The sequence below is a fragment of the Aphelocoma coerulescens genome, chromosome 3 (assembly GCF_041296385.1).
Source record: "Aphelocoma coerulescens isolate FSJ_1873_10779 chromosome 3, UR_Acoe_1.0, whole genome shotgun sequence".
In the NCBI taxonomy this organism is placed as follows: Eukaryota; Metazoa; Chordata; class Aves; order Passeriformes; family Corvidae; genus Aphelocoma; species Aphelocoma coerulescens.
In genome coordinates this window covers 13,990,655-14,002,764 of record NC_091016.1, presented here as the reverse complement: position 1 = coordinate 14,002,764, position 12,110 = coordinate 13,990,655, and the positions used below count along the sequence as shown (strand labels likewise).

The 12,110-nt window shown below is 39.6% G+C and overlaps 1 protein-coding gene across 12 annotated transcripts in view; it reads left to right on the top strand.

Moving 5' to 3' along the window:
* Positions 1-12,110, top strand: part of EHBP1 (EH domain binding protein 1) — a 211,321-nt gene that overhangs the window by 96,163 nt on the left and 103,048 nt on the right. For all 12 annotated transcript variants that reach the window (XM_069009118.1, XM_069009117.1, XM_069009112.1 and 9 more), the window contains 2 exons: positions 298-550; positions 6,876-7,059. In XM_069009118.1, the coding sequence (XP_068865219.1) occupies positions 298-550; positions 6,876-7,059 (437 nt within the window). The remainder of the gene's footprint in view (positions 1-297; positions 551-6,875; positions 7,060-12,110) is intronic.

Sequence of the window (12,110 nt, the reverse complement as noted above, 5' to 3'; positions counted from 1 at the left end):
TTTTAGTATCTGTTGTGATACCATTTATATGACAAATAAGAAAACTAATAACTAATTATGTTGAAAGAGCTGTAGTAAGTGAGAAAATGACGCCTATTCAATATAGTCTAAATGAAAAGACCTTTTGAAAGACATGTTTTTGAATAAACAAGCATGAAAATTCAGCTAAGGCTATGGCTTTATGTATTGAGAGTTAAGCAGACCTTTTCATTTGCCTTTAAAATACAAAGATCTGATAAAATGGTTTCAAATTTTTAATTTGTTAAATCTGTTTAATGTTTTTTTATTATTTGGTAGAACTTCACACTGAAATAGCTTCATCTTCAAAGGCAGAAGAAAGTTCCTATGTTGACAGTTACAATCCCTTCAAGGATGAAGATACCCCAGAGTACTTAAACCCATTTGATGAGCCAGATCATGCACCCGAAGCACCTGGAAGTGTAAGAGATTCTCCTCCACAACCTGCAAAAAGGAAAAACGTCAGGCCAGTGGATATGAGCAAATACCTCTATGCAGATACCTCTAAAGCTGAGGAGGAAGAGCTGGATGAGTAAGTATGATTCTTCATCTTTCAGCAGCTTTGCAAGCATTAGTAGTGGGATCCCTGGCTTAATCTTGAGGCGTACTGGGTTGAACCATGGTGATCTTTAATCACCTCCTTAGGACAGACTCATCCTTGGGCAGTTCAGTAGCAGGAAATACCATACCCCCAGGTCATGCTATTCAGCTGAACATGATCAGTGAGGAAACTTTCCTTTGCCTTATTGATAGCAAACAACTTAATAGGGAACAAGTCTGTGGACCTTTCTGGCACTTCATGCCCTGACAATTCATGCCCTCACAATTGCAAATGAGCCAGAAATTAAGGAGCAGCAGAGCTTGGTCCTTCCTCTACTTTTTGCCATTATTTTCACTACATAAAATGTTAATTTTTTTCTGATGATAGCAGGGAGTTTGTTTAATCTTGATGCACTATATAAAAAGGAAGAGCATTTTGCGATCTACATAGCATGTTTTTGAGAATCTCATAAACTGAATATATGGGAGAGATAACACCATATGCACTTACTTAGGGTGTTTCTTTCAGCATGACCACACATGAAACTTCTATAAACTCACACTGACTGCCTCGTATTATAGTATAGAAACTATCAGGAAGGGAGAGCTTTTTGCAATTGCTGCACAGCTTGGGAGGTTGGAAGGTGTATTCTTAATCCTTGCTTGTGGTCATTAGTCACCAACCACACCACTCATGAGACAGTTTATGGTGATTACATCTGAGCAATTTTACAGACAACAATTCTAATTAACATTTAATTTTACATTATTTAATGAGATTTATCATGGCATGACATTTGCATTACTTTACTATTAACAGAGGTATACTATCATCATCTTTCTGTTTCTCTGTCTATAGCTGTGGTCTAGGAAATTGAAGGATTCCCAGGCACACTAACAGAAACATATGAAGGGCTCTGCAGAGTTTTTTCCTTTTAAAGCTCTGTGGCCATGGATTTAATGTTGTTGTTTGGTCTGTGAAGAATAAAAAGAACAAATAAATCAAGGGCATTGGGAATGATGCCTCTGCCAGCTCCACTTACCAGCACAGTGCCTGAACAAACAGCACTGGCTGCTGTGTCGTCAGAGCACAGTGTGATCACACTGACAGCCACACCAGGCATTCCTGGTCATTCACTGGTCACCAGAATCTGTAGGGAATAAAAATGTGTGTATTTGACACCCACCAAGATATAGGTAATAGAGGACAGCAAAGATTGAGAAAAAGCCGCATGGATGAGCAAGTGAAGAATTTTCTGTTTTCTGTTTATACTCCCATTTCCACCCTAAGCACATCTGTGCCAAAGGGGCTTGTGGCAGGGTTGTAACCCTTCCTTTTGCTGTGTACTGGACTTCAGCCCTTGGTTTAAAGCAGCCTCCTTCTTGCTTTAATGGCTCCATTTGCTTCGTTGTTGTTTTTCCCCAAAGATAAAAATAAATTCCCCATAGGTCGATTTTACTTGAACATACAGCTGGTCTGTATTTTCATGATAAAGCAATGTCCCATGGGAAGATGGAAGGATAAGAAGTCAATAAACACTGTAAAATCAATTTTTCACATCTTTTACGTAAGTTTTTTATGTCCTGACCCCCAAAGTAACCCTCCTCTCCACATTTTCCTCTGAAGTTGTAGGAGCAGTATATCATACAAAAAGACCTGGAAAACATTTGTTGAATGCATTGGGTAGAAGCGTGGCAAGGAGAACCTTTGAATCTTTATACTGAAACATTCTGGAGAAATGAGTGTAATGATAAAAGCCCAGTCTAGAAACACAGGACATGTGATGTTAGCTCACATCTACAAATACTATTTTGCCTTATCTCATGTCATTAATTTTCAAATTTTCAAGTAGAAAGCTCCTGCTAAGGCATGGTCTGGTGAGCACCAAAGGCAAAATTTTCACAGGCAGTGCCAGTTGGTGTTTTTTGGGTGCCCTAACTCATGAAGGTTTATGTCCAGATGTGTATTGTTTTTTATCTACTATGAATATTGATGCTTTTATTATCTACATGAGTGGGTAATCTTCTTCCAAGCCTATTGAAGTCTAGGTTTCAGTGTCAATTTGTGGCAGAGTTTTCCACAAGAAAACAAGATCTTTAATGAAATGTGTTTCTTTTGTTGATTGTAAATAAATTCCCTTTCCAGTCCCATGCTCTCTCTTCTGCTGGCTTATCAAAACAACAATTAGTAGTATTGGATTTACCTGCCATAAACATTTGTTGTCTTGTCTATCTCTAGCATGTTCACCTTTCCTTGTCACTTGTCTGAGTGCTAACTTTTTCAATCTCTCTTCATACAGAAGTCTCTTCATCTCTCTAATCATTTCCACCGCCCGTCTCTGGACCCTGTTATTTCTTCTGCTATGTGTCTATTTTAAGATGTGTTGACTTGGCCTGAGCAGTGTATTCAAGACAAGGCTGAACAACTGAGTCATATCATGAGAATAGAAAACTTTGCAAACCTCTCTCATAACATCTTGTCTTTTGATTTTTTAAAAATTATGTTTCATTTTTGACTGTCACTGGTCAAGGGCTTTCTCCAGGCGTCCTTTTGAACCTATAGGTGGAAAGCATGAAATGGAAGAAACAGAAGGCTCCTGATTTACTGTTGATCAGGAAATACAATGTATTTTTACCCCTATGTCTTAAATGTTTAATTGGAGTTCACTTAATGTACTGCTTGGCATTTTCCTCTTACATTTTGTGTGAAATGCAGTGATGTGTCCTGAGAACATGGACACACCATTTAGCATCAGAACCCTTGTCCCACTCTGCTCTGGCAGATCCTTAGTTCTGATTCTGGACTCAGAGCTTACACAAAGTGCCCCAAGAGCTGAACTCTGACTCCAGTTTTGTAACAGACTCTCACTGTAATCCTGTGAAAGGTACTTGGCCTCAGTGCACCTCTGTGAAGGATTTACCTTGGGTAACTTGCTTCATGGAAATGTGTTTGATTAATGTTTGTGAAGAGAACTAATACTTCATCACACACACAAAGCACAGTCACGAGCATAAGCATTGTGAGGCACTGCATGGCACAGAGGGACTTGGGTGAGCCAGTACATTTACTCTGCTGCAAAACTGTGCTCTCAAAACATACTTCCTCTGGCTAAATTCTCATACCTAGCTAAAGATAGGGAACACATTTTCCTTTTCTTAGTTTGGACATTTCAGTATTAGTGGAAAATTCTGCTTTTGCCTTTTTGAATTTTATACATTAAAATCCACCTGTTAGTGAAGGACAGCACACCTTGTGAAGTTAATTATTTGAAAATAGCACAGCTCACAATACACTTCATGTATAATGCTTTCAACCTTACTAACCTTAGTACTTCTGATTGGCAGTATTGCCTGACCTTTTAGCCCTGCCACACTGAAAACTTTGGGTTTCCTCCTCAGTAAAATGTTTATTTATTTATTTTTTTTTTCAGCTAACTGGTAAGACTGATCAAAATAATTTTTAAATTGGTTAGAATAAAACTTGCTTTCCAATATCATTTGGCTCTGTGGCTTCTTATCTCATTAATCATTGTATGGCTTAAAATTATGCTGTGTAATTGGCAAGGCTATCGTGTTGCCATCTGCTGAAGTTGCCTGTTGCACAAGAAGCCACAAGCCACCACATTGTCAGTGACAGTTTAATGCCAGGTATCTTGTCAGGTCTGGGATTTTTTAATTTTGTGGAGGACAGTCTAGTGGCTCTTTAGACAAATCATTTTATGTGGATCAATTAAATAACTTCACTGAAGCAGTAAATATGGGGCTGACTTCAGAGAAAAGTGCTTTAATATTTTCCAGCTAAGGCTCTTTCCAACCACTTTTCAGATGCTTAATTTCTTGTAGAGCCATGTGGAAGCTGTTGGACCAAACTCTGCTACTTATATCAGATCCTCATGACTTTAAACTTTATAGCTTGTTCAGGAAAGAACCATTTTGGTCTTTTTTTTTTATGTATTAACATTAATTTTTCAAAAATCTTGCTCAATATTTGTAAGACCAATTAAAGGTAGTGCTGAGAGGAAGGTAACATGTGTCCATGTCTGTGTCTGTGACCAAAACGTGAGGGTTTAGTCTGGCTTTCAAGCACGTTCTTCTCTAGAGAAAAAGAGCAGTGGCTTCTCTCCTTTTAGCACTTCCTTCTGGTGGGTACAGGGGGTACATTTCTTCAGGATGGCGCCTGCAGCATGGGCAATTCTGGAGCTTAAAAATTCAAAAGGTGGTTCTTCCAAAGCTATTTACTCTCATTGATAAGGTGTTGGGTTTTTTCTCACACCAAAATAATTTTAACACCTTACAAATACACCTTTCTAATTCAGAGGTAAATTCCTGCCAAACATGCTGTGCCTGTTGGCTGTTCCAAAGGCTGACTTGTTGAACTAAATAAAACCTTGTGCTGTCCCATACAATGCATTGTTCTTCAGCCTTTATCTCTTTTATCTTCATTTTCACCTCCCTTTGAACTCTCTGGTGTCTGAAGGCAACTGAGCTGGGCTGTCAGCTAAATTAGAGCTACTGACAGCTGGATGCATTCTCCACTCCAGCCTGAATACCTCCTTTTCCTACTGCCTCCCAAGGAAAACACCCTTCTGTTTCCATTTAACTTGTTATTTTGGTTGCCTTTAGTTTTGATTGCGCTGGTGGCTTTGCACTTGATGGGCAGCAAAGTGGGAACACCTGAAAGTTACCTTCAGTCAACAAATGAGTTATTTTAGTGTTAGTCTTTCCTTTTGCTTCAGGATCTGGATATCTTTTTCTGTAAGGAGTAGAAGCAACAGGTTTTTAGAAAGGTCTGGAGATTTTATGCCTGATTTTCACTTACGTGCTTTGGTAAACTTTGCCTTTCAAAAGTAGGCTTCTTTTCTGTGGTGTGGATTATTAATTGCTTGCTTTTTCTCAGTGAAAATAGGATGGCTGTAAATTGCATTAAAATAAACTAAAGTTTGTCTATGAGACTGAAAGACACTTTCATACTAAAAGTACAAGTGAAGGAGAGAAATTGGATGTTGTGTGGAAGGCAACTGGATGAATAGCTGTTTTTTCACTGCTGTTGTAGTTCTTAAAACATAGTGTGTACTAGCTCCTGACTCTCATCCTGAGAGGGGATTTGTGAATGGATCTAGCTAGGCAGACTCTTATCTAATGCTTTAGTGTTTCCATCCAGAGTTGAATTCTAATGGACTTCAAGGGACTGAGGTTATTTGTTGTGCTTGGTTACACTGCATATAATAACTGTATGCAGATAGATTGTTGGGAATCATAGTTTGAGATATATGATAAATATATCTTGCAGGGGAAAGAGGGACTAGAAAATAATAAGTTAATGTGTCCATTTCATAACTAACTGTCCTATTTTGGATTGCAAAGTATGAAAAGCATAGTATTAATAATGAAATAATTCCGTGCATAAAAGATTACTGTAAGTATCCTTAGCAGGATACAAAACTGCTGGCTCCACTAAGTGTGTAGAATAAGCCATTATTTGATGTATTATTGATTGATTGATATTTGATGTATCAAGCTGACATAAAATTTGGCAAAATTTGGCTGTGGTAGTATTTACTTAGGGTGATAAAAATGCAGAGTTGGAACATGGACACCTGACTTAAGGGTAATTCTTTGGACTGCATATACTTGGTGGAAGATGTTTGTTCTGTAACGTTCTAAAACAGGGTTTAGTTATAAAAAGTATTTTCAAAATAGACAGGTGATGCCTACTGGTGTCTGCAGAGAGATATGTGCAAGTCAGATGGGGTTTTCTTACACTATTCTCTTATCCTAAGAAGAAATGGTGTGGTGCCTGTAAAGTACAGTTTGAAATACACTCGAGGTTGATTGTGTACCCATGGAGGCCAGAATTTTCAAGCCAAGAGTGAGGCCTCTACAGGGAGCACAACTGTACCAGTGGTCTGATTCTTAATTGTTCTAATTGAGCTTTCTTTATTCTGTTCGTTAGAGTGTTAAACACCCAGCAGCTTCACTCAAATTTTTTGCTATTGATTTTGTCATAGAATTAGATCACTCTCTGATAGATAGCAAAGTATAATTGAAGAGTTAGCTTTATGCAGTTGCTAAAACTTCTGCAATTTACAAGACTTTATAAAAATTATGGAAATTATGACTAAATAGTGCTGCTCTAGCTGTTGTAACTCACTTTTCAATTGTATGAAAAAGTAGTATTTAAAAACATATAAAGATAAAATATATTCTTATGTGGGATAAGAAAACCATTTTAGTCACTGGCTTTCTTAAACAGGTCTTATTTTCGGTTTTATTTCCAAGGAGATAGCAAAGAAATGTGTTTCCCTTCTTTTAATTAGATCAAATCCATTTTATGAACCAAAATCAAGTCCTGCTTTAATTAAAGTTGCTCGGCAAGAACCAGAGAAGAAGATGAAAAGAAAGGCTCCTGAACCCCCAAACCTCTTGCCAAAGACAGAGATGGGCATGGGTGAGAGCATGTCAGCAATTCCTGCATCGAGGGAGCTTTCCTCCTCTCCTAAGGTAAGCTTTTCATACCAAAATTTCATCTTTGTTCATAACAGTACCTTTCTGTGCATTGTAATCATCCTGTTTATTTCTGCAGGCATCTTAAAAACTTTGCCTGTACTCAATAAGGTGTTGGCTTGTCTCTATTTACTTGGTTCATAGGGAGGGTGCAACAGTAGGAGCTTGTATTTTTTCTTTAAGGATTTAATGACAACAGTATCAGCAATTGCAGTTTCAAAGAAAAGAATCTTCCAGTAACCCATGTTACAGGACAGCTGGATATGCCATTGAGAAAGAAGAAAATCATGTTGAACAGTGCTTTGTCCTCATCTATTTTAATGCTGCTAAGCCTTGCCCCTGTGGAAGAGTCTGTCTCCAAATTTCTGTCATAAATCTGGGTTTTAAAAGCTTAGTACTGGATACTGTTTATTTGTATTGGGATTTATATATGTCCAATTCCATAGCTATGTTGAAGTAATTTAAAAAAAGACAGTCTAGTTTAAATCAGGTTAACTGTTTACTAGGAATGTTCAGACTAAGCATGCTTATATATGCACATCCATTTATGTTTTCATGGGAAAATCAGAGTCAATTTCATTGGAAGAGGTAATTTGAGGGGTGGGTGTTTTATTACCACAACAGCCAAGTTCTGTCAGTGTGGATTTCAACTCCAGTGTTTCAGCAGTTAGCACCACTTGTGTTTTTTCTTTAAACAAAATAAGCATTTATTAATATGAGTTAATGGACCTTTCTTAGAAATGAATGTCCTACATTGTTTTAAAGGTAGGAAGATGAGGACAGAATGCCATGTCTCCCTTCCAGTGTGTCTTGCCCAATGTGTGCACATTATCATCTGGTTTGCCTTGAATCAGAGCTGCTGTACTTTCATTTCAGAATTGAGGGAAACTACTTGTCATACCTGTCATTTCATTGCATAATTACTCAGCCAAATTGCTCACATGTCCTTGTCCACTCAGGCTCTGATCTTGTTGTCATTTTACCACTTACTCAGGCTAAAGAGTATGGGACCAGAAATCTAATCATGTCTGCTCATGGCAAAACTAAACAGTGGAGTAAGACCACAAGTACACTTCACAAGTTATTCTTTATATGCAAAACCACAACTAGGGATATATGAAATCAAAGCACAGCAGTTTTATAATGCTCTGAAATGGGATTCAGCCCTGTTAGCTGGTGTTTCTGCATGAGTTTCTGCATGAAATACGACACATTATTTGATTTCTGGTGGAGTCTGGCCCTTAGGTCAAGGCAAAATGGCCAAAGCAAATCTTTCTGGTACTACCAGGCTGTGAAAAGACATCTGTGGAGATTTTTATCAGGTTGCTTGGTGGAAATTGTGGCCCCCCTTGCTCATTGTTTGAGAGGTGTTTTTTTACAGATATGCATCCAAGGAAATATGTCTCTCTGCTTCATGCATGTCTTCACTGTGCTGAAATAACATGTTACTACTGAGTTTGGTTGTTGTAGTTTTTGTCTGCCGTAGATGAAGCTTTAGAGTGTCTGAAAGGTGGAACTGATTAAGAAAAGATTCAGGATTGAACTCGCTGAGAGGACTGTGCTGTTATGGACAGTCAAGTAGTTCCTGCTGTTGTGCATGGTGTTACTTGGTGAATGTTTTGGTGCCTGCCTGCTTGTTGCCCACCTTTCTGACCCTGAGGCACAGCTGAGATCAGCAGAGGTCCATGTACTGAAACTCTGATTTTCATTAGGGCTGGGAGGGAAGGTGGAGCTCTGTGCTAACATGCTCTTTTATAGGAAAGCTTTAATTAATTTTTTTAACAGGACTTTGGAGGATAGGAGACATTAGGGAAGGCTCCAAAGCAGATGCAGTGTCCTGGTTCATTATATTACAGTGGAAAGTTTTGCTGAGTGGGTGTGTTAAAATATTGTACGGTCACTTGCAATGCAGAAAGCTTTCTGTAAGCAGAGTCTTTTTTCTGTGCTTGAATTGTTTTGCACTCAGATCAAAAGCACTTTACTTGGAATGCTTTTTGAAATTTGGAAAAGTACTGGCATTTAAAAGAAAAGAGACTGTTTTCTCACAGCACAGTACAAAACAGTGCCCAGGTGGGATTTGGAGTGTTGGCACAAATGACTTGTTTATTGCTCAATGATAGAGACAATGTTTAGCAATTCCAGAAAAACTTCCATCCAACGGTATAGGCACTATACAAACATGAACTTAATACATGCCCTTACATAGGGGAGTAGTCCTATAGAGGTAAACTTAGGTAAAGGGAGGTTGAATCATGTATCTCATTCAGTGTTTTGTCCAAGTTTGCTGTGCAGTGAAAGTTTGGGGAGTTACACCAGAGGCTAAGTGGTTGCAGCAGGTTCATTTCCCTGTCTTGGTTGCTGTCACAAGAAATGTCTGTGGAGCAGAAATGCTAATCTTTAAACTACACAAACACGGCATTAATATTAGAACTTTAGAGTTTAAGGAAAAGGATTCCGAAAGCTCCTCTGCAAATCTTTGACAGAGTAGTTGGTGTTCATTTTTCCTTCACGTGCATTCATCACATTGGCTGAATCCAAAAAACACAAATGCTGTCATTGCCATCTATGCACCAGCAAGTTTATTAAGTGATGAGCACTCAGTTACCTGTAGCAGCAAACCCTTTCCAAGCCTCTTCAATGTCTTGCCCTTGAACAGGCCCTTTTGGCCACTTGGAAGATCCCCTGCCAGCTGTATTGGTGAGGAAGGGTCAGTTATCTCTCTTAGATAAGGTAGGGCCTAACTCTCCATAAAGATCCAGCCAGCTCTTCAGCCCACAGTATTTGCCATGTCTGAGTTTGGAGGAAGTTTTGCTTTCAGGCTTTTTTACCTATTCATACTTCCTAAAGGAGTATATTAATTTTCTCCTGTCTTGCATATCGCCTCCAAACTAATCTGAGTCATCAGAGAGAGCTTAAAATGCAAAGTCTGAGATCTGAGTTACCCCACAGTTAATCATCTCAAATGACTTGAAAACTATGGTATGCTGACTCTATTTAGGTGAGTCTGACAAAGTGCAAAGCTGTAATTAAGCTCTTCAGTCATCAAACTGCTACAGTGCTGTCAAGCCCAACTGAAGCCTTGTAGGGCTTGTTACTGTCATACATGTGTTACTGTTCTTGGTTTGCATAACCAGGTTCTGCCTTTCACAGAGGTGATAGAGACTTTTTAAATTCCCCCCACTTGTTGACTTCATGGGAAACAAAAGTGGTCTCAAGCTCAAAATGTGGTATCAGACCAGTACATAGCATACATATCAGTGCTCATCGTTGGCTTTAGCTGATTACAAAATATACATATGAACTTCAGCAGGGTGAAGTCTCAGCCAGTTTCAGCGTTTCTTCTCTTCCCTGCATTATGTTGAATTTATTTGAAGAAAGATCAGTCCCAGAGCTGGCAACTATGTCTCGTGGTAGAGAAGCTAAAGCAATGTGTCTCTGCACAATCAAGGCTTTTATTGTCTTTGTGAGAATGAGGGAGCAGGAATGCTACTGAATTTATGTAGGAGGTAAAGAAGTATTTACTAGGGAACTGGAGGAAACAGGTAAGCATTCTCAACCATAAAGAATGTTTAATTTTTAAATGTTAAAAGAATTCTTGCTCTGGATTGACATTACTCATTGACTTCTTTGAAGGACAGCATATGCCCTTCACTTTCAGAAAACAATTCTGAGAGAGGCTTTTCTTGTGATTTGGTGCATTCAGTTTATTGCCAGACTTTAGCCTGGCTCCTGTTGATGCCTCATGAATCCATCAGGTTTCTGCCATTACCATTAACCTACTGAAAGTAAGCAGGTATGTTATATTTGGTGAATCCAGCTTGGTCTCAAGTCCTTTGTCCTGTCTTCAGGGTCTGGGAGCCTTACAGTATTACCGAGCCCCCTCCGGCTCCGTGGCTCACACGCACGAACGCACAGACGCACGGATGGCTTCAGTAATATTAAGCTGACGGCAAGGAGTTGAGAAGGGTCCTTGCATAGAATTCCAGAGACAGCAGTTTATTGCTACAGCTTGTGAAGGTTTCCAGAGGCAAATGACCCTGAACATGTGACAGCTCAAGCTTAAGTACAGGGGTGTGGCTAACACCAAGAGCCAACCGGAGGAGCCAAACTGGGATACATTACCATAACCGAAGAAGGCATCCTGGGAGAGGCTCCTTTCCCTCACCATAACCAAAGTCTTTGGCACCAGAGACTGTCTTACCAAGAGCCCTCTCTGTTGTACCACTGGCCAACTGGCCACCACAACTTCTCTTTTCTGTATTAATTAAAAAGGCCTCCCCCAGAGATCCCAGAACCGGACGCCCCAAACAACCAAACATACATAGAACAACAAAAACAATCAGAAACACCCACAAGCCATCTTCCCAACAAGTCCTCAAATCCTTCAGGGGATTTCTCTCTGGACACTGGTATGGATGCTCTCACGGAGGGGGGTAGTCTTTGCCAGGGTTTCTTTTGGCTGCAGTACAGTTCAAGCCTCCCCTGCCAGTGGTATCAGGAACATCCAGAGGGTGGTGGTGGGACAAGTGCTGGTTTTCCTGATGGAGCATCGGTTGGCAGGTGTTTCTGCTACAGTTTTAAACAGAGTTAAAAATTTGCAGTTTTCAGGGGGAGCCTTCCATTCCCTCCCTCTTTACATTCCCCTTTCTTTATTAACTTAGAAGCTAGAAAAAAAGGGGAACGGTAACAGGAGAATGGGAACATGTCAGTGGTGTAAAACTTACCCGGTCGCAGCTCTGATTGTGGGACGGCAGGTCAGTGTACCACTGGTCAATTGGCCACCACATTACAGAGTAACTACTGCAGGCTGACGACCTGCCAGCCTGGAATTTGGGAGCTCTCAGAGCTTCATCTCACAGCTGCCTGCCCAGAATCTCTCAGTAAATGAAACTCCTGCACTCCATCCTGGGGATAGACATTTCTCTGGCAATACATGATTATATGAACAGACATAAAATTGATATCAGACCGCAAGATGCTTTTTGAACTTTACCTTAAATGGATTTTTAGTTATGCCTTGCAACTGATGAAAGTGTATGGCATCAGGA